At 44.5% G+C, this 22,318-nt stretch overlaps 2 protein-coding genes across 3 annotated transcripts in view; both read right to left on the bottom strand.

Annotated features, from left to right (window-relative positions):
• trim62.1 (tripartite motif containing 62, tandem duplicate 1) overlaps window positions 1-7,588 on the bottom strand; it is a 46,750-nt gene extending 39,162 nt beyond the window's left edge. The window contains 2 exon segments of the mRNA XM_080461461.1: window positions 5,012-5,571; window positions 7,552-7,588. Of these exon segments, the coding sequence (XP_080317587.1) occupies window positions 5,012-5,419 (408 nt within the window). The 5' untranslated portion in view covers window positions 5,420-5,571; window positions 7,552-7,588.
• Window positions 7,589-9,904: 2,316 nt separating this feature from the next.
• Window positions 9,905-20,267, bottom strand: tnfrsf1b (tumor necrosis factor receptor superfamily, member 1B). Of its 2 annotated transcripts, XM_080460924.1 has the most exons (11): window positions 20,083-20,267; window positions 18,058-18,163; window positions 15,053-15,178; window positions 14,025-14,183; window positions 13,513-13,606; window positions 12,716-12,984; window positions 12,508-12,594; window positions 12,251-12,309; window positions 11,240-11,487; window positions 10,857-11,130; window positions 9,905-10,783 (listed from the first exon to the last, which is right to left on the bottom strand). In XM_080460924.1, exons 1-11 carry the CDS (start codon window positions 20,131-20,133, stop codon window positions 10,436-10,438), a joined length of 1,821 nt encoding a protein of 606 aa, XP_080317050.1. In that variant the 5' UTR covers window positions 20,134-20,267; the 3' UTR covers window positions 9,905-10,435. The 2 variants fall into 2 exon arrangements, with proteins under 2 accessions (XP_080317050.1, XP_080317049.1); XM_080460923.1 differs by having other exon boundaries at window positions 10,324-11,487.
• Window positions 20,268-22,318: the final 2,051 nt, after the last annotated feature.

The raw sequence follows: 22,318 nt of genomic DNA, 5'->3' as shown, positions 1-22,318 counted from the left end.
TGAAGTCCTGATCTGTGGTTCCGGCTCCCGTCGGCCTGCACAATGTTGATCTTCACTGTTTGTTGTTCAGTCTTGTTCCTTTCCATGTTTACTATCTTCTAACCCCAACTGGTGGAGGCAGATGTTTCCCTCCTCCGAGCCTCCTTCTGCTGGAAGTTTCATCTTGTTCAAAGAGTTTTTTTCATTTTGCCCTGGGCTCCCCCCTCCTCAACATTTCATTTGAATGAATTGAAATCAAAGAGACCAAGACAAGTTTTGGCTCTCAACCTACCAAATCCTTTTCCCTCCTAATCTAAAAACTTTCCCACCATACAGAAACTGTACGGTTCATTCTACGAGGCCACCGAGTTGGCAATTCCTGTTCCCCTCTGGCCCAGATAGTCCAAACACTGGAGCCGATTGCTGCTGCTGCTGCTGCTGCTGCACTTTAACACATCCTCACCATGTTGTTTTGGCATTTGGCTAAGCATTGTCGAGCCTCATGCTTAAAGTGAAGCTTCGCCTGCAGGCACAGCTCACACATTCATGGCACAAGGCTCCCGTTTGTTCACTGGAAAGAAATCTGTAAGTTGCCCGACGTCCGCGGGCATCACCGACACGCACTCCTTTCAATAATAGAATTTCAGAAAAATAAACGTTCAGTTCCTTATTCAATTTATTCTCAGACAACAGTGACGGGAAAATTTGTAAGAGCATTCGGAGCCTCTTTCTGATGTTTGTGTTTGATAAGGATGAGTCATTATGCAACAAAACACCCCACTTGTAGGCGAGCATGCCAAGCTCATCATGGGACACGGTGGCTCGCGAGGGGGGCCTCTGTGTGCTCCGACTCTCTTTCAGTATTGTGGATCTGGGAAGACTCCAAAGCTCCTGCCAGAATACAAAATGCCAGATCGCTGCCTTGAAAAGAGCTCCGAGGCGAGGGACGAGCCGACGTCCAAGAAAAGAGAAACATCTTGTGCTGGGCCCAATTACTTCTGCTCCAAGATTACACAGTTTGACCTTTCTGAAGCTTCCAGCGTAGCGCCTGATTATAAATTGAGGGCGACAGCATTGATGTTCACAGCACTGTTAATTATATTTAATGCAAAGCAGTGGGAGGCTGTAGCTCAAAGTTACCTACAAACTGCTCGACAATGTTTACATTCCTTCAATTAATTGAATTGACCAGACTTGATCTGTAATTATATAAATCCGTTGCTTACTGAGCTTAAAAAAAAACTTGATCTCATACAAACAAGCAATAATCCATTCAAACCAAACAATTAAAGTTAAAACATTTTCCCACACTGCAGAGATATTACTCACCAAAGGCTGTTTAGAGTCTAAAGAAAAAGAAACTTGGATGAAGGCAGGTGTAGCTCGGAGCAGTGCAGTCCGATAAACTGTCACTTGGAGACGTTTTAAAAATGAGAATATGCAGAGCTGGGATGAGTTACCGCTGCAGGAGCTCCTCAGCTCTTTGCCACTTTAATGGCTTCAGGATACATTAGCTGCTGCAGTCGTCCATCAAATCATCCTTGTTTCATACTTGATTTAGCCACGAACAGCCAACACGGAGCAAAAGGATGTAGTAGGTGTAGTGGTTAGTACGTTCACCTCAGCGTGCACATCCCTGGTTCAAATCCAGTTTTCTCCAACAATCCAAAAACGCACGAGGTTCATTAATTGGAGAGCGTCATATAGACTTAGAAGTTGGGTTAGGCTTTGTGATAAGGTACATTTAAAGTGCCGTCTATGTCAGTGCAAATATATTCATATATATAAAATAGCTATATCCAGATTGAACTTGAATTTATTCTGTGTATTGCCATTAGAGATCAAGGTTTTAAATCAAATGCAGGATGCATATATCAAAGCACATGTATTCAGAGTAGTGAAGAACAATGAGTTCTTCATTGTTTGGGAAAAAGTTCCAAACAGGAGGAAGTTTGAGGGAAACTTAGGAGGTTGCAACCAAAGAACAAGGGTTTCTTAGACTTTTATCATAATAGACAAACGTTGATCATTCAGCTCAAGAATACTAAAGCTACAGGACTTCAGGTTGAATTACTGTGAGATCCACATTTACCTGGATTTAAATCTGAGAAGCAATGAGAGCATAAACATTAAAATAGGACGGAACATATTGGTCTGAATATAACAACTCTGATTTTAACACTCCTGTTACAAGGAATAAAGGAAAGAAAAAAAAGCTTTCGCAGAGCAGATTCTTAGTTTTTATGAATACATACATTTTATTAGCCAAAGTCAAGTCATTAGAAACGGACTGGAATTCATTCCATCCCGGTCACGCTCCGGTTCAACCTGCTCCTCCAGTAGTAGTGGAGTAGCTCAGAAGCATTCCAGATGCAGAAGTTTAAAAACTTTGAACATCTCATTTAAAAAAAACAAAAACCCTGCATGTTTAATTCATCTGAGATTTGAGTGTCTCCGTTTGGTTTTAACGAATCACATCCAGGCTGTTGATCTCTTTCCTGTTGATTAATACGACACCAGGGCAATGCGGTATAATTCTTTCTTTAAGAATTTTTTAGGGGTTTTGTTATTATTCTTGTCCTCAACTTGAGTTTCTAAATGAAAATTAAATGATAATAAATCTCTCCATAGCTCATAGAGGCCCCTTCTTGTAGCTCCACAGTTATCCTCCATCTGAAACAAGCTATTTAGTCGCGGCGCCACAAGCAGCCCGATTCCTTCTCTCGTGGGACAGACCGTTAAAATAGTGCCATAATAACCTTTAAATCTACACCGAAGGTTTCTCGTCATTGTGGCGCAGATTAAACACAATGAGTGCCAATTCTAATTATACCTTCTGATACAAGTCTATTTGTCAAACAACTACACGGTATAATGTGAAATGATTTTAGTACTTGGTCCACACCAAAACAACTATTATAATACTAAGAGTAGAAGAACAACGATCTAAAGCACACAATGAAGAATTATACATATGAAATAAGAAGGTAAATGTAAAGTGTCATAGTGCAGAAAAGTAAATGTTAAAAGGTTGTTTGTTGAGTATTTTCTTCAGGTTCAGAAGAATTAAAACCCTTTCCTATAGCTGTTGTCTTATTCATGTTTTTACAAACTCTCCCCGACAGCGTGACTTTGAGGCGAATGCTAGTGTGCTCGCTTTCATGGCAGCGTCACGTGGTCCCAAATTTGTCGTCGTTTTGTTTTAATATACTTTTTCCTTTACAAATTGTGACTATTTCCTTGGCGGTTTGGACGGACTGGAGTCTCTTGCAGACTGAATTAAGCCCACGGGCCTTACGTTTGACACCCCTGATTTTTCAATAATCGTCTGGTTGACCATTGTCCACAAAGCTGCAGCAGACATTCAGCATCACGTCCTTGTTATTTGACACTGGGCTCATTGTCTGGTCAGCCACTGCTGAATCAAAAGATGAACATATAAGCGAGTCCACGACCAGATGATGTCAGGCCACAGCGATCTTGATCCAGTCACTGTAAATAACTGACGATACAGGAGCCCGACGAGGGTCGTCTTTAAATCCACACAGCCGCACATTGACCATCACCTTCATATCAGAAACGTCGGAGTGCCGCCTGCCAAGCGTTTCTACATGAGATGGAGCACGTACAACTATCCACACAGCAGACGAGAGAAATGAAACAAACTAAACAACATTAGACTGGAATGTGTTGCTATGCATACGGGAGGGAAGACAGACCAGGATTAGGAGCTTTGTTTCACAGTTATTGGATTTTGGCTCTGTGGGAATGGATTTATCCAAACAGTGAGAGAAAAGCAAACGCTGAACCAGTCGTGTTAACACGGAAAACATGACTCGGAGGAAACCCATATGATATATTAACACAAGCTTTGTGAGGATGTTCGCATCTTCCCAGGTCGCTGCCAATTACTGTCACGTACTCTGGATTTGAAACGTAATGAATCATTGAGGGACTGGCAGCATGGTGGCTTTTTTTGTTTTTTTTACCCCATTTAAAAGAAAAAACATTTTCAAAAGCATTTAAATTTAATTCCCTGCCGAGTTGAGACCGAGACAAACCAAAATGCCTTTAATGTTTCATTGCTTTGAGCCTGAGCAAAAAGCAGCGCGATGACAGGGAAATAGAGGAAAACTAAAGTGTCTTGTCTCGATGAACTGTGGAGTTTAATTCAATCTGAAATGCTATTTCAAGAGCATCATACATACTTCAGCCTTACAAACACAGGAATGTGTTGATGACTGCTTTCTTCCAGAGAAATAGTCTGGGTTTAGAATTTAAAACCCGACGCTGGCTTGATATGGATGCTCCATTAATAAAAACACTTTTTTTTGCCTTAACACTTTCCAAAATCCTGTTCATCAGATAAAACCTGTTGAGATTCCATACAGTAGTTCTAAGAAAGACATGAACATAACAAAATGACTAAATAGATAAAAGTTGTAGAAAAAGGGGCCACCAAATAGAACTTATTCATAAAAATAATCATACGTAGCACTGGATAAAAGTTGAAGAACTGCTTCAGAAAGATTATATTCATGAAAGTGTCCCATCTCCAGAATTTTAAACTACTCAGTCTGAACTGAACGCCGGCTGTTTGATCCTCCAAATTCTTTTAATTCATCAAAGATGACTCACTCCCTCAGTTTAAAGTCCGTTTGCAATTCATTCCATGTGAGGCTGCACACCTCAACCCCTTTTCATCCACTTCAGTCTGAACTACGGAAGCAAATCCATTGACCTCCGATCATAACGGGAGCTGCTAACTGGATTCTCATTATGATCCGAGGTCAGCGGACTCGTGTGGGCATCGGGAGAACATAAATGAGTTATGTCTCGTAGCTCAGCACCAACTGCGCCTGGAGTACTCATGAGGAAAGCAGCGAATCCCCGGTGAGCTTTAGTGGAGCAGCGGAGGAGTTAATGCTGAACTGTCTGGGCAGCTCGTGCGGGGAGAGCGAGTCCGGCGGTGGCTTCTGAGAAAATGCCAGGCTCAGCCGTGCTAACGAGCCGTCGGCGCGCGTTGACTGACCTGTATCTCCTCGAACGCCTCGTCGATGGTGGTGACTTGGTGCTGCTCGTGCAGCGCCGGCTCGTCACAGAAGAAGCACACCAGGCTCTTGTCGGTGAGGCAGAAGAGCTTCACCTTCTCGTGGTCCTTGCAAGGGTAGGAGCTCCGCTGGGCGTTCAGGATGGCGTCCAGCGGGAAGGCCGAGTAGCGCTCCACAATGTTGGACAGCTTGAGGCTGGGCGACAGGAGCGGGTCGGTGAAGGTCCTGCGGCACTCGGGGCAGTCCCTCGTTCCGTGAGGCTCCTGCCTGCTCCAGTGCTCGGTGATGCACTTCCTGCAGAAATAGTGCTCGCAGCCGAAGCTGACGGGGTCCTGGTAGATGCTGAGGCAGATGGAACAGAGCAGCTCGTCCTTCAGACAGCAAGCCATTTGCAAACACGGAGACTGAGCGGCATCTACGAGGGCAACGATGTGCAGCAGCAGCCGGGCTCACGTGGTTCAGTCTGTTCGCGAGCGCCGCGCTGCCATGTGGGACTGGGTTGAAAAGACTTGGGGGATCTTGAGATCTTCTTAAAGGGGATCTATTAAAAAAAACAAAAAAAAAACAATATTAGTGGTGTGCAACAAGAGGAAGGTTTATATGGACAAACAAATCCATAATGGAAAGGTGGATCAATGAAACAGTCTTTTCTTTGCACTTTAACAAAATGGACTTTGGGAAGAAACTGTTCAATATTTAATCTCGTGGGTTTGCTGGTTCTGACTACACTCCACCACCAAGTGGTTAAAAGCAGCGCTGGAACATCTGCCCTTCAATCGAATCACAGCAGACAAATAATTGGCAATATTTTTAATAATCCAATGATTTTTTTATTTTTTTAATTTTTTTTTTTAGAAGAAAAGTGCAAAAGATCAAAAGTTCAAGCTCTTTAAAACTGAATATTTTAAGTTTCCCCTAAGCTATAGGATTGCGTTCTGGACTGTAAAAGGGCCATACAAGTACGTATCAAAGAGTTTTGAATCGTCCGTCATAATTTCGTCTTAAAACTTTCATCTTTTACAAGGTGTGGGTTCTTTTTGCTTAGTTCATGAGGAAGTTTAAACCACCGTTTCAGTTTCTTTAGACAAGTTTAGTTGAATCAACTCAGCTGGTTTACACGGCAGTAAACCAGCTAACTGTTACGTCGTGCACAAAGATGGTGTTTGCATCTTCTCCATGTGTACAATGAGTACCCTGCAGGTACTTTGGCTTCCTCCCACAATCAAAATACATGCTTGTTCAGTTGACTGGTGACTCCAACGTGTCTGCGTGGACAGCCTGTCTGCGCGGACCGCCTGTCTGCGCGGACCGCCTGTCTGCGAGGACGGCCTGTCTGCGAGGACGGCCTGTCTGCGTGGATAATTGTCCGGGTGACTATGTTGATTGGACTGGTGACCTGTTGAAGCTGTAACCTGCTATTCACCCAGCTGGTGCAACCGTGTCTTAAAGCTAGAAGAAACAATTAAGACTTTTTCAGCTTTTCATGCGTAACCCCCCCCCCACAACCCATGTAAAGGTTGACGTTTATTGGAGTGAAGTTTAGTTTTTTATTCATCGCACAGAATAATTATGCGTAGAATAATACAGTACATGTTCAGCACAAGGGTTTCTATAGGTTAAAAGAAAAAAGCACACTATATTACAATATTAAAAATAATAAAGGAAATGAATGCACACTAAAGATAAAAGATAAATATAAAGTAGACCAAGTGACAGTAAATTAAAAACTATTTCAACAAGCGAAATATCAAAACTACCCAGGTTTCCTGATCATTTTGACTCAAGCAACCTGAAAAATACCAAACAGATTACTCAACTGGGAAATCACCCAGTGCATTGATGGATAGTGAATATGACTGACGGATTTATTTAAAAGCGTTTCCACAGGGAGATTACTCGAGTATTTTACTGCAGATTATCATAAAAGCAAACTATTATTGACGCAGGGCATCCCTTTAAACCACCCAGCTGCAACTCTTCCTTTCACTTTGTCTGCTTTGACCCCACTATCCTGAGTGTGCTTGTGCATGAAGTCCTTCGTTGTCCAGGGTGGAGGACTGAGTTAGTCCTCATTTCTGATGGTGTCTTTGCACCAAACTGAGCCCAACAGGCGAACACCTGCAGCGGTGTGATCCACTGCCCACCTTCCGCTCCAGCGTGCAGGAGCGTCCCTTTAAATGCCCTCGGCTGCCCGGACGGGGCCGTTTAATTAACACCACGTCCCCCTAAACTATCGACCCGCCACTTGAGCCGCAGGTTCGGGCTGTTTATGAGCCTTGAAGCACTTCGTCCTCTGGGTTGGCTTGTAAACATTAAACGGCCAGGAGGACCGCGACACCGGCGGGAGGATGAGGGTGAAGACCGGGACACGAAAAGAAGGCGTAAGACTCACTAAACACGAACGCGGTAAAAGGGGGGCGTGTAAAGGGGTGACAAGCGAGTCGGGAAAGCGGCTTAAAATTGTTATTGTTGTTGGCACGGATGAGTAAAAGTGTGGGGGGGGGGAAGAGGCTGCACTCACCTGCCTGCGGCCACAGCGACATCAGCGGCTCCACTGCGAGAGGCTTTCAGGAAGAAGAGGAACACACAGCGGCAACAGACGCGACCAACTCCGCCAAACTCCGGGGGGAATGCTCGGCTCTGATTCCACGAAACAAATGGAAATCTTCCAAAAATGTACAGACATAATCTAAGGAGGGCTGTGGTGTATTCGATAACAAATTAAAAATGATTGTTTAGTTGCGTGTGAGGGAGGGGAACAATAGTGATATGTGTCTTGATCCACCCCTCCAGAATCATGGCGTGGTACATACTTCCCGCTGCCTTGACAAAACGAACAAAAGACACAGAAATGGGCCAATTATTATTTATTATTTAGTACAAGTTGTTAGAATAAGGAAAATTAGTCTAAAAACTGCCCCCAAATTTAACTGTCACTGACAAATTAAGACGTTTGTTGGTGGAACCGGAGCGACGAGGCGGCTGCAGTGCCCACGTTTTGCCAGTAGGTGTCAGCAGCGTCCGCGGAAAAGCAACCGGCTCGTCCACAGGTGAGGTCAGGTGTCTGCTGGAGGATGTCAAAGGTATCAATCGTATCAGACGGTGTCAGAGCTGCAAGCCAGCCTGCAAAAAGGGGCTTCAGGCGGTATCAGGGGAGGCGAGAGACATTTCTTTTAAAATCCTGTTGAAAACGCAGACAAGTGGGTAAATACTGTTTTTACTTAGGAGCTCCAACTGCACTGAATGCTGCAAAACCTCTTTCTGTAGAGTAATACCAAAATGTCTGTGCAGTGGTAATTCCAGCAGCTACACTGTTTATTTGTTTCTTTCTTATAGTTCAAATATCACTCAATTTGCAGTTGCAATATTTATTTTGGTTGAATTTCTCTGTAGGTCTCCATGTGCAGTTTTTCTGTTCTATTCTATTATATTCTATTCTATTGGATCATCATCAGCAACACAAAGGCACACACATAAACACACCTACAGTCAGTGTCGAGACACCATGTCTTTGGATTATGGGTTCAATATATAAAAACCCAAGCCCAGAAAACATGAAATATTAATTGCTGTGAAGTATCTAATAATATAAAAATAGAACATAATATGCCAAAATACCTCGTATGTATGTATTGAATTTGCATGCATGCATTTTCTGTAGTTTCCTCTCACTGTCGAAATATCGGGTGAATTGATGTTTCTGAATTGACTGTCGGTGTGAATATAATGTGTTTATTTGTCTACCTGGCTGTGTGTGCCATGCGACATACTGAAACCCTGTCAGGGGTGTACCCTGCTCTTTTCTGGATCAGTTCCACCCACCGTCGACAGAGATGGACAAAGTGCTACTGAAGTCATTGGTATCCAGGAATGTGAACAAATAACCCACAATCCCCGAGTTCTGACCGGTCCCTCGTCCCACCGATGAAGGTTTCTATTTACTGTATTGCAGTGGAAGAGACTCAGTGTGTAATCATGAAAGATTGAATGAGCTGCTCAACGTCAGCTCAGTTTATCCATGATGGAGGACAGTTCTCCTCATCCGGCGCCTTTTGCTGTATGAATGAGAGTGAGAATAAAACTTGTAAAGCAAATGGCAGCAGATACAACACGGCCATTTCTAGGTGCTTTTTACAGATTATATTCAGGATAAAACGCCACACCGTGTGGATGATCGACCGAAGATGACGCGGTTGCCTGGTTTCTGGACGTAATACAGGCCGTAAATAAATGGACTGGATTCTAATTGATTATGGACAAAACCCAGCAAAAAGTGAAGTCTGAGTCAGTCCCAACGGGACGCATCCGTCATTCATGTCCTGCTGCTGCCGGGAGCAAAGATCTCAACTGACGGGTCTTTGACTTTTAACATCCACCACTAATGATCTCGGACCGGAGAGGCAACACACAGCAGCTGAAATATCCAACAGATGTCAACTCAGGAAAAAGGTCAAACTGTTTTGATTAGTTTAGTTTTTCACATGAAAACTTCCACAGTCGGATTACTGTCAGACTTTAAAGATAAAGAGTCGCTTGGAGTATTCACAATCTGAATTTAAGTATGAGTACACAAACTGTGTGTGTACTTGTTTTGTTCAAAACCTGTTCTGGATATTCAGCGAGTTTTCAACCCGTGACACTTTTCCTGCCACAGCTGGGATTCAAACCTGGTTCTCCTTCTCTCAAGGTCCAAATAGGTTCTGACAAAAGAAGTAGAAATAATTTAGAACTTCACTGATACACAATGCTTTTCATGCTGAGCATCGACACAGACCATGATTCCATTTGCACCATCGTTTTGAACCAGGAACTAAATTATTTTCTCCAAAAAAGAAAATCTTATTAAAATACAGGACGTAACAGGAAGTGTTAGTGTGAAACCATTACTGATAAAGATTTAATCACTTCCTCCAGTTTCAGAATGACGAGACTGTGATATTGACCTGAACAATCTAATCAAGCAGAGTAACAAAGTACAAGTATTTGGTTTAGTCTGAAAAATGAAGCGCTTGCGGTTGTAAACAGAAGAACGTGCGAGTAGCCCAGCAGCGTACTAAACCACATAACTGAGAGATAAATCAAGAAAAACAGGCACGAAACACGAGCATGGATTTCTGCAGAGATAACGGAGAATCACCAAACACGACTCAGCAGAGGATCAAGGAGCAGAGAAAGTCAGAGCTCATATATATATAGTGACAGACGAACACGTCCAGAAGAAAACACCTCCAGTGTTGTTGTGTTTGTCATCGTTTGCCCGTTCATTCACATTCTTTAAGAATTAAACTTTTTAATGCATGTCACATGATTTTATTATGCAGTTGCTCAGTAGTCATTAAAAGAAAAACAATATCTTCATCTCCTTACTTTATGTACATCGAGAAAATGCACGTTAAGTCTGTTCCTCACAAGAACATGACGTAGTTGCAGTGCATCCATTGTGTTTCCATCAGGACAGATGAAAAGTCAGGTCCTTTGTGCAGATGAGTCGTCACGTGCAGCAGCTGTCGCCCTCCTGCACAGACACCACCGACTCTTTGCCTCCTTCTTGCCGTGGCGCGCTGACGCCCTCCTCTTCCTCGCCGAAGCGGAGATCGCAGTCCGCTGGCTTCGAGCCCGTGAGCAAACATGACGGAGCCCCACAGGAGCCGTTTGCTATGTTCAAAGTGATGTTGACGTTGACGTGGGGGCCGGGGGTGACGGGGGTGGCTATCTGCGGACTGGTGGGCTGTGAGGGCGGCTGTGAGGGGGCTCTGGGCTGTGAGGGGGCGCCGGTCTGTGAGGGGGCGCCGGGATGTGAGGGGGCGCCGGGATGTGAGGGGGTGCCGGGCTGTGAGGGGGCTCCGGGCTGTGAGGGGGTGCCGGGCTGTGAGGGGGCTCTGGGCTGTGAGGGGGCTCCGGGCTGTGAGGGGGTGCCAGGCTGTGAGGGGGCTCCGGGCTGTGAGGGGGCTCCGGGCTGTGAGGGGGCTCTGGGCTGTGAGGGGGCTCCGGGCTGTGAGGGGGTGCCGGGCTGTGAGGGGGCGCCGGGCTGTGAGGGGGCGCCGGGCTGTGAGGGGGCTCCGGGCTGTGAGGGGGCTCCGGGCTGTGAGGGGGCTCCGGGCTGTGAGGGGGTGCCGGGCTGTGAGGGGGCGCCGGGCTGTGAGGGGGCTCCGGGCTGTGAGGGGGTGCCGGGCTGTGAGGGGGCGCCGGGCTGTGAGGGGGCTCCGGGCTGTGAGGGGGCCGGCTCCGTGTCGGACAGTAGAGTCATGGGCTCTGACAGAGCAGAATGAGGACGGTCGCAGACCAACGTGGGCTGTGGCGGGGGGATGGACTCGTGGCCGTCGGTCCCGGTGGAAGTTTGGGCGGAGTTCCTGCTCTGACTGCGGGGCAGCGCCTCATTTTCCAGCAGGCACTGTTGTTCTGGTGAGGAGACTGTGAAAGTCGTCAGCTGACATTCCCTCAAATAAATGGGACGGATCTGCAGGAGGAAGAGACGGGAAAGTAAATGTGTTGATAAAACAGCTTTTCACTCTGAGATAATTAAACATTCTGACTCAACATTGTTAAAACAACAACAACAACACACGTTAATGTACATTTGGAAATGTACCAGTGGAATGTATTGGCAGGTTGCCACTGCTGAATCATTCAATCTAAATACAAAGCGAGGGCATATAGTGACACAAAAAATATTATTTCATTGACAGACAAGCTGAATTTGGTATGGTGGATTAAATTATGCTCCCTATAAAGCTTTAGATAGTATTTACCACCTGTACATGTGGACTGAAAAACACTTGAACTCACTAAATACAGGACACATGACTTCAGGACGTATTTTGGTACAAAGAGTTAACTGACTTGTTTTGTACGTGATATGTTGGACAGATTTATATAGTGGTAAAAACAGAAACATCCACATGCGACATGTGATGGTGGAATTAATTCTATACAAGTATTTATTACTACTGACTATAATAAAAAAAAGGACGAGCTGTGGCCTTGAGGCTCGAGAAGTAAGCAACCAGGCGTGTCGCAGCGAGGAGAAACCTGAAACATGCAGGAGCGGCAGGACTAGGATTATAGACTCATATCCAACATCGACCAAAAAAACAGTTTACATCTTTAAAGACGCTGAACTTATGACGTAGCTCTTTTTGAAGTGTGACAGGCTGTAGGAACATGTGAAGCCAACTGTGTATTCCGTCACACCAACAAAAACAAAAAAGAAGTTCACTCACTTTATCATCGCTCTGACAGTTTCCATTTGCGTCGACTTTGGTTTGTAATCTTGCAGAGTCTAGAAAAAAAAAGGAAGCATGGGCGGCTGAATGGTCGTGAGATTGAAATTCAAACAGTTCCCGATAAAGATGCTGACAAATACTGCTCATTATAGATCTGTACTTGAAGACAGATGCAGTGTGGATACAACAAGCGAGGCTGTTTGTTTCACAGAGCAGGGGTTTGATTAATGGCCGCTGGCGCAGGAAGCAGTTACCTCTCCTCCAGAGTCGCTTGCAGAAGCAGAGCAGCACGAGAACGATGAGGAGAAAAACGACTCCAAACACTCCAGCGACGGCTCCAACTAGCAGAGGTAAAACAGAAACACCTCAGAGGAAAGGAGGAGGAGGATATTTTTTGAAATGATGATCATGATTCACAGCTTTCTTAGAACGACTCCTGCAGAAGCCGCTGAGTTCTGGTACCCAGTTGAGCGGCGGGCTCTGTGCTTGGCGGTGGTGGTGGGCTTTCTGTTGACAGGTGGAACTTTTCTTTTGAAACCGAAGGCCTGACAAACTGCGTGGCGCCACTCAGTGTGTGTGGAGCCGCCGCCGACGCCAAGTTTCCTTCCATTGTGCTCGGGGTTGTTCTTGCAGTTGTCTGCACGGCGGCCGTCGTTTCTGCTGTGGTCTGATATTCACACAGCGTGTCTGAGGTAGCGTCGCCTTGTCTGACAACAGCACTCCGGCTACAGCTGCAAATATTGAAGGAGGAGGTTAAAGATCTGAGTTACCTCCTGCTGTGTGCACCGATCAGCCATAACGTTATCACCCTTCATGTAGGTTCAGGATTTGCAGCGCTTTTGGCAACAAACACTAGTTATCCTGAGACTTTTCTGTCAAAACGAGAATTAACTTTCAGCTACTGTGGCTTGTCTGCTGGATCATTTCACAATGCTCGGCCTTTGTTCCCCTCATGCATCGGTCCTGGCTGTCCATGACCCCGTCACCACTTCGCTCTCTTTCCTTCCTCGGGCCATTTGTCATCGACCACAGCTGAGTGGAAACACCCGACAGGAGCGGCAATTTTGGAGACGCTTTGAAACAGATCATATCAAGTCAGTTTAGTCGTTGTCAAAGTCGCTCAAATCCTTCGGTTTTCTGCTTCTTACATTTCCACTAACGTGCCGACAGGAAGAGATCACTAGTGATGTTCGCTGTGCTCGTGGGTGGTCATAATGTTACGGCTGATAGAGGTGTGAACGTGGCTCTCCTTCTCTTACTTTGTGTGAGGCCGACAGCGGTCGGTGAAGGAGTCGGCGTCTGAAAACGTCCCGTCGGGGCATCGCTCACATCTCACATCTGATTCTGCCGAACCTGAACACAACAGCCACACGTTTCACGTCATGATGCCAAAGTCTGAAATCAGAACGACGACACATCTTTATCTTCTTTTAGGTTGAAGGTCTAAAAGCTTCTCCGGAACAAAGCAGCCAGCAAGACATTGAGGCTGGGGTCAAATTACAAGCACTGGATGCTGTCATCAGCAGGATGGTAAATTAATTGGTTCTCTTTGGGTTATTATTTTAATACTAAATAATACAGTTTGAAGCATTTCTTTCTTTGTTTTTATTAACTTTGTACGATAACCTTGAGTTAAGATATAAAATATATGACTTGGAGCTGAAACAAGCATCTGACAGTCAAAACTGTAACTTTACTCTATTGTATTTGTTAACAGACAATAAAGAATCTTCACGCAAACGAGTTAATTAATCTGAGACTCAGCCTGTACCTGGTTTGGAGACACCGTATCCGACTCTGCATATTTTGTAGTTGATACACTCTTTGCAGTACGGCTCATCAAATCCCATACTGCAGTACTTCCCAGGCTTACAGACACACTTGGCATTTCTGGCAGAGGAGCATTCCTGAGAGTACTGCAGACCTTTGTCTGCAAATAAAGAAAAACAAAAGGTGTTTTTTTTTTTGTTAAAGACTAAAAGAGGTCCAGAAGCACAATCAACAAAATGTGCATAAAGACCTGATGAACCACTTTACAGTGCTTATGACAACGTAATTTATTTAAAAAAGAACATATGCATCATAGTTCTGTTTGAATTTGACGGCCTGCCACACATTTCAAATAAGTTCGAACAACAAAAGGAGATTAAAAAGAGTCTGACGAAGTGGTTCGTGCTCAGAGTGACAATATTCCCTGTCCAACTTTGATTGGGGGAAGAATTCTGGGATTTTCTCAGGTTATTCTGTTACTCCCACGGTCTAAAAAACAATGCGGGTCGTTGTCCATTGCTGTTTGATGGACTGAGGACCTGTCGGGGGTCTTCACCTATAGGTGGGCTCATCTGCAGCTACTGTAACCCTCAGTGAAGACGGATGGATGAAACTGGTGCCGCATTAAAAACAGGAATATGTCTGTCATGGAAGGATCAAGTCTTCCTTCCAATTCACCAAACGTAAGTTAAAGCTGTATCTCGTAAAGTGGAAGCCACGAGGGAACACATAAAAATAATCCAATGCACATTGAGAATGGAAAACAAGCCTGGAGTCACTAAACATCAGGTGTGCAAACATCTCGCCCTCAAAACTCCAGCAATACGTCTATTTCACATGTCGTGAGATTTTTATTTATTTTTTGCTAAACGGTAAAATGTTAATTAAAGTATGAGATCACAGCATTTAAAACATTTAACGAGTTTTATCAATGTCCCCGCCTTTTCAGAATTGCAGTAGTTGAAAACATACAGTGACACATAATAACAAGTGATTAAACATTAAAACATTAAAGGTGAATTGACTGACTTTCTTTGCATTTGGCACAGGTGAAGCAGTTTTTATAGTAGTTCCAGGTTCCCATGTAGAGCCCCGGGCCGCAGTCCACACAGTCGCTGTCGGTGGTTTCAGAGCACTCACGCTTCAGGGACTGTCCTGTAACAACATCCAGGTAATTACTGTTCTCATATGAGGCACTAACTTCAACCAGTAATGAAGTATGATATGTACTTTACTTTGCTCACACATTTTTAGCGTTGGACTAGAAGTTCACAGGACACCGTCCCAACCGCTTCCCATGAACTCTGAACATTGTGCTTGTGATGGTAACGCCGTGCCCAAAGTGAGTTCAGTTGTGTCAAACACGTTTTAGTTCAGGGGCCACATACAGCCTCAATATAATCTTTAAGTTAAATAAACAATGACATTTTCTCAAAAACCAAACAACTCAAACAGAAAATGACTGTTCTCCCCTACTTTTAAAAAATTTGTTTAAAAATTTACGTTTCCTTTGAATATTTCGAATTTGCTTGACGGTTGGTTGGGTTGAGCAAAGTCAGAGCCGAAAAGTCCAAAACCCAAAAGGGGGCCAGGTAACAGGAAACAGGAAACAGGTAACAGGAAACAGGAAACAGGAAACAGGAAACAGGAAACAGGTAACAGGTAACAGGAAACAGGTCACAGGTAACAGGAAACAGGAAACAGGTAACAGGAAACAGGTAACAGGATACAGGAAGCAGGTAACAGGAAACAATAAACAGGTAACAGGTAACAGGTAACAGGAAACAGGTAACTGGTAACTGGTAACAGGAAACAGGAAACAGGTAACAGGAAGCAGGAAGCAGGATACAGGAAGCAGAAAACAGGTAACAGGTAACAGGAAACAGGATACAGGAAGCAGGTAACAGGAAACAATAAACAGGAATCAGGAAACAGGAATCAGGAAACAAGAAACAGGAAACAGGAAATAAGAAACAGGTAACAGGAAACAGGTAACAGGTAACAGGAAAAGCAGGATGTCAGAGACATGAAGGAACAATGACGATCGAGCACAGAAACATGAAGGAAGGAGGTTTAAATGCACTGGGAAGGGGAGGACCCAGGTGAAACACACTGACACACATTTAACACAAAGAGGACCTCCCTCTTTGTGTTAAATGTGTGTCAGTGTGTTTCAACAGGAAGAGTAAGTACACGGAGACACAGACAAGACAGGTGAGTCAAAATAAAACAGGAAGTGCCATCAGGTACAGGTAAGGTACTTGACGATGACACAAGAGGAGACCAGACAGCTCCAGATTCAGAATGGAGATCATTATTCAGTGCACTCCAACTTAGTTTTTCTTTGTTGTGTATGTCTGTATTTTCTCATAATCATATAATCACTACCAAAAACTACTACAATCTCAATAGAAAGATTCACTATAATGAAAATTCCTGGTGCAAAATCCAGTGAAACGTCTATTAAACTTCTCCTGTAGCTGTTGCATTATGCATGTTTTTACAAACTCACCCTGACAGTGTGGCTTTCAGGCTCAGGTCTCAGTGTTGTGTTGTGTCCGCTGCTCTTAGGAAATTTGTTTCAAATAATCAATGTTTTCTTGGACATTTTTACAGTTTGCTTGGTGGTTTGGCCGGACTGGAGCCTCTTGCCGGCCACAGGCTTTATGTGTGACGCCGCTGATCTCGTTGATCATGATCTGCTTTTAGAAAGGCTTCAGGATATTGGCTCCACTGACCTGTGGTTTCATTCATATTCTCATAAAAAGAAAACCAGTATTCTTAACAGTTGCGGTAAGTAATACATTAAAATCTTTATCTATCATCTTGAGGATTTATTTTCTGGCTATTTTTACCTTTTCCTACATTTGAACAATATCTGTCCTTTCTCCTTGTTACATCGTTTAAAGGCTCATATTATGAAAATTCCCTTCCTAAAGGTTCTTCAGCAGTACTACTCGTCCCCATACCTGGACTGACGTCCCAGAAGTGAAGACAGTCTGTCCTCTCTGTCCCTGGCTTGTTTCAGGTTTTAAAAAGTGTGTTGCTCCAAGCAGCCAATCAGAAATCAAACCCTATATAGTGTCATCGGGGGTTTAGCCAATCCCAGTCGAGGTAGGCACTCCCTTTGACTCCTCCCACAATTAGGCAGCTCTGCTCTGGCACATGGCACCACGAGAGGAAGTACTTCCTCCTCTTCCCAAGATGGGCATGTGTGGGCGGAGCCAGTCCAGCTCACACAGACACAGCAGATTCTGAACGCAGCTCAATTGTGCATCGAAAATCTTTTACAGAAATCCCGTGATAAAGTTCTCAAATTTAGAGACTGTGCCATAATAGTCAAATTTATGTATTTTTCCTCATTTATTGAGCAGATTATCAGCGTTTTGTTGCGTGTTCTGTAAAGAGTTCTGTAACATCGATATCAAATCATGTTAATTTTTAAATTCATACTTGAGTGGAATTAGGATTAAACACATCAAGAAAAAAAGAATCCAGTAAACATTTCCTGCGACACTCAACAGAGAGATGGAATGTAAAACAATTAATTTCACACTGAGTGGGAGAGAGGAGGTTAACTGGTGCGTGAGATCAACTTAATGCTTGAGTAGAAATGAGATGGACAAACTTTTAGAAAAAAAAAAAAAAAGAAAGAAGGAAAAACAGAAACTTCCCGGCATAACTGCATTCCTGCTCTTCAAATCCCAAACCACTGCTGTCAAAGCTCCCGGAGCCCAAACAGAGCAGAAGGATTCATTCATTCAACGAGTCATAGAGACCAGACTCTTATTTACAGTGACTACTACAGAGAGGGCCGAGGCGCGACAAGAGAACTTAGGATTATAAACAGATCACGAAAACACAATTATGATATAATAGTAAAAATCAAATAAGTTCCAAAGAAATCATGTCTGACTTTTGAATGACACGTTTGAATGTTTTTGAACTATTTCAGCTCTCATATCCAGGCCAGAGTGGGGGGGGGGGGGTTATTAGCTGACGGCCTGTCCAGGCTGCAGTGTGTTTCCACTCACCAGGACGGCACCTCTTACAGCACAGAGAGGAACCAGGGCGCTTGTACTCCTTAGCTGCATCGCGACATCTTCCCTCTGAGTCGGCCTGATAGGGCTGAGAGGAGACCTGAGCAGAGGAGACGCAATACTGAGAAGTGATGGTGACCCGCTTTATCTTGACATGCATCTGCTCTGTGGTGAGATAGAAGCGTGTTGTTGTTAGATAGAAGCCTCAAGTCATTTCCAGATCGCCCACATCACACCTGTGAGCTGCAGATGAATGCAGATAAGCGGTTCTCGTCACAGGCAATAGGTGACAGTTCTGCCTCTGGTTCCACCTGCCTGACAGCTTTGTAGTTAAGGTAGTTAGTTAGTGAGGTTCTGGTCATTCGGGCGACTTCCAGTTAGTCTGGAAGTGTTCCCGACTGTTTCCTAAACCTCTGAGTGGAAATCTGACATCCACGCAACAACAATGATCATTTATCTCCATGAGGAATGGCATTGCTTTGCTTGATGATGCACACTATGGGTTCATCCTAATAGTCCCTCCTGTCTCCTTTCCTATCCACTTCTCCTTAACCCTGGAAGTGTTTAAGTGGCGGCCATGATAAGGAGCGTTGGAATTCAAACTTTACATTCAAACCTTGAGATATTTGACATTCTATCAGAGGTTAGAGCCTCAGGGGAAAGTGAGAGAAATCACCTTTATACTACTTTTTCACTACAGCAGACGTCACTAACCTTCACCGCCATCGGATTATTGGTTCGCTTAACTCCTCTAGGAAGTCTCCTAACACCTTTCCTTAACTCCTCTAGGAAGTCTCCTAACACCTTTCACAAACTCCTTTAGCAAGCCTCCTAACACTTTTCACTAACTCCTCTAGGAAGCCTCCTAACACCTTTCACAAACTCCTCTAGGAAGCCTCCTAACACCTTTCACTAACTCCTCTAGGAAGCCTCCTAACACCTTTCCTTAACTCCTTTAGCAAGCCTCCTAACACTTTTCACTAACTCCTCTCGGAAGCCTCCTAACACCTTTCACAAACTCCTCTAGGAAGCCTCCTAACACCTTTCCTTAACTCCTTTAGGAAGCCTCCTAACACCTTTCACTAACTCCTCTAGGAAGCCTCCTAACACCTTTCCTTAACCCTGTGACGTCATCCATGGGGTAAGGGAAAGTGGATAGGAAAGGAGATAGGAGGGACTATTAGGAAGCACCCTTCATGATTGGCTGTAATTCCAAAGTGTGCAGAACCAACTCAGTAATAACAGTAATCTTTTGAATTGCCTGGGTTGTTTTTGTATTTTTTTTAAAGCTTTCTATAGAAGTGACGGCGTGGCGCCACAGCAGCAGCTCACACCTCTCCGGTGTGACCTGCTGGAGCGTCCTCGCCGCTCTCCAACGGCAGGCAAGGGTAACAGAAACCTGCAGAGAACCACAGAGTGTTTCTCGTATTACAGGAAATGGAGGCGGCAGCAGAGAAGACCTCGCTTCCATCGCCCAGTCTTCAAGTGTGGTGTGACCACCGGCTGTGTGTGTGTGTGTGTGTGTGTGTGTGGGGGGGGGGGGGGGGGGGGCTATGCAGGCTTTCAGGGAAAACATTGTTCATGTTGGCTGCACGCCTGAAATAATTCATCATCAGCAAGAAAACTGCAGGGCAACAGAAGGAGTCGCTGCTTCAGTGGAGGAATGAGATATGAAGTCTACACATATTTAATAAAATGTTTAAAACAGCGGTGACCAGGCGATAAAGATGAGAGCGGTTGGTTAAACAGAAATGAGTCACTGTGAATGTGTTGGCTCCAGACCAAGGCAGGAAAAAAAAAATAAAAATCACATGATCCAAACAAGTTTGAAAGAGAAAGAATTGTGATTCAATCTGATGAGCATGATGAAAGTATGAAGTCACAATTCTGAACACACACACTACACACATTGAATTAACTCAAGATTGCTGAATGAACAGTTGAAACTCTGCTTGAGACGGACAAGTCCTCATGAACACGACGACCAGCATGACAGTGACAGACACACTCGGACCTTACCGTGGCAGGCTGGACATTGAGCAGCACCAGCAGCACAAGTACGTCCTTCATTGCTCTTGTGAAGTGACTCACACTGGAGAGGGTTTCACTGCCACCGTCGGCTCTCCGACGATCATCTTTTTTTTTTTTTTTTTTAAAGGCGGGTCAATGTTCTGCAAACAGGAGCAATTTCCTTGAACTGAGTCAAGTATTTGGAGGAAGGAAACGCCGTCGAACTGTAACCCGCGTTCACTGATTTGCTGAGAATAACCATGATAGCGTCACAGGCGGCGTTCAGACTAGCTTGTTGTCGATGTTACCACATGAAAACGTGAATTTCTTCAACCCGAGAGACTGATGGCAGGAAATAAACTCGGCTCTCTCCAGAGTTTATCATGATTTATTTCTATTTTTAGAAGCAGGTTCCATTTGGCTAAATGGCTGGAAAATATGCAGACTTCACTTTTCTTTTCTGGTCACTTTCCAAAACAGGAAGTGGACTGTTAAAGGTTTTCATTTCAACATGGGTCTAGTGGCCCCGAGGAAAACCTGGTTGATCAGAATCACTTTAATCCAACCAAAAACAGGAAACTTGCTTTATTGAATCTCGGTTTGTTTTAAACGTGTTTCGTCACTCAGGAATAACGTTTACCAAGAAAAAAAAGAGAATTAAGTTGTTTTTCCTCGGAGCATTTATGTGTGGTCAAACGAGTCACAATGGGAAACGTGAACTGCGTCTGTGGCCGCGGCTACACAACGAGTGAAACTGCTAAACTCTCGTGTTTTAGGAGGGGCTGGTTTCCATGACAACGGTGCTCGTCACCACTGAAACCTCTGGGATGGGTGAAAATGCAACTTTCTGAAAACGCTCAGCCTCCGTCTCCTTGTAGACGGCGGAAACACTGCAACTGGTCGCGCACACGCTCAGTAGAGCCAATCAGAACAGTGTTGCCTCCAGGGTGTCGCGACTCCATGTTCTCCTGGGACTTGGTAGTTTTATTTTGACAGTCGCCGTAATAACAATCCGACTTGGTCGTCCCCACGTCCTCCCATTGTTAATGTTTAGAGCGTGTTGTTCTCTGCATGTGTGTGGTTTGATTACAAAACACAGGAGACGGCACCCACTAGTGGCCCTATAGCAAAACTACATCATTTTCAAATCGTTGCCGCGTAAACGCAAAACGTGTCTGAAACAAAAGCGAAGCGTTTTCACTTCGTTACACGTCGTGTAAACGGGGCCTCACCTTTTCTATCCTTCCCAATCGTTACTTCGATCTTCACGTTAATTCCAGCAGCAAAGAGAGACGGACGGCGCAGATAATCACTCACACTCACACTCACCCTCACACCTACAGGTAATCTACCGTCATCACTTCTCCTCACATGAATGTTTTCGGACCGTGGGAAGAAGCTGCAGCACAATCAGGCGGAGGTGTTGATTCTTTTTATGACCACCTGTAACCGATCAGTGAGTTCTCAGATTCACCTCAACAGGTAATCTAAATTCACCACCGTGGGAGGAAACCGGAATACCCCGGAGAAAACAGAGCACATGAAAATGCCCCCAGAGCCCATCTCGGACTCGAACCAGGGACTTTTCTCACTATGAAGCGAAACTGCTAACCGCTACCGTAACTTCCAACAGAATTCAACTTTAAATACTTGTGGTCATTCGGAAGTGATTGAGTCCTACAACATCATCCGCTAGAAGCATCACTCTAAAATAAAATTAAAAGTTCTGTTTTATTCCAACGGTAATGAAAACCTTCCTGCTTCACTTCTTTTGCAGTACTGTGTCTATTCATGCCTTGCTCATTTCAATGTACCGATGCTCTGCTCTTTCTTCTCAGCAGAGTTGTTGACATTTCACCATAAAGTTTCCCCTCCCACATCCTCAGCACTTCTTTGGTACAGGAGCAGCAGACACGTTACGTTCTCTGTTTATCAAATCGAGTAAATATCCTGAGGTGACCTAGAACTTTAGAAAACCTTCGCGGGGGGCAAAGTGTGAAAACCGTCTTAAAAAGACATTTTGTTGTTTTCACTTTCCTGTGCCCACATTTTGCTAATTCAAGCACTGTAGCGATGAGTCATTTCAGACGCACAGAGATCGGTGACAGTTCCCAGACGCTCTGGGGCTTTTTATTTGACAAATACTTTGTTTTTCAAACCCAAAACAATGGATGTGTTTCCGAAAAACACCATTCATTCATTCATTCATTCATTTTCTTCCGCTTATCTGTTTCGCAGGGGTGTC

Source organism: Lipophrys pholis (genome assembly GCF_963383615.2).
Source record: "Lipophrys pholis genome assembly, chromosome: 4".
Classification (NCBI taxonomy): domain Eukaryota; kingdom Metazoa; phylum Chordata; class Actinopteri; order Blenniiformes; family Blenniidae; genus Lipophrys; species Lipophrys pholis.
The sequence above is the reverse complement of the archived record's forward strand: the minus strand, read 5'-3'. Positions and strand labels throughout refer to the sequence as shown.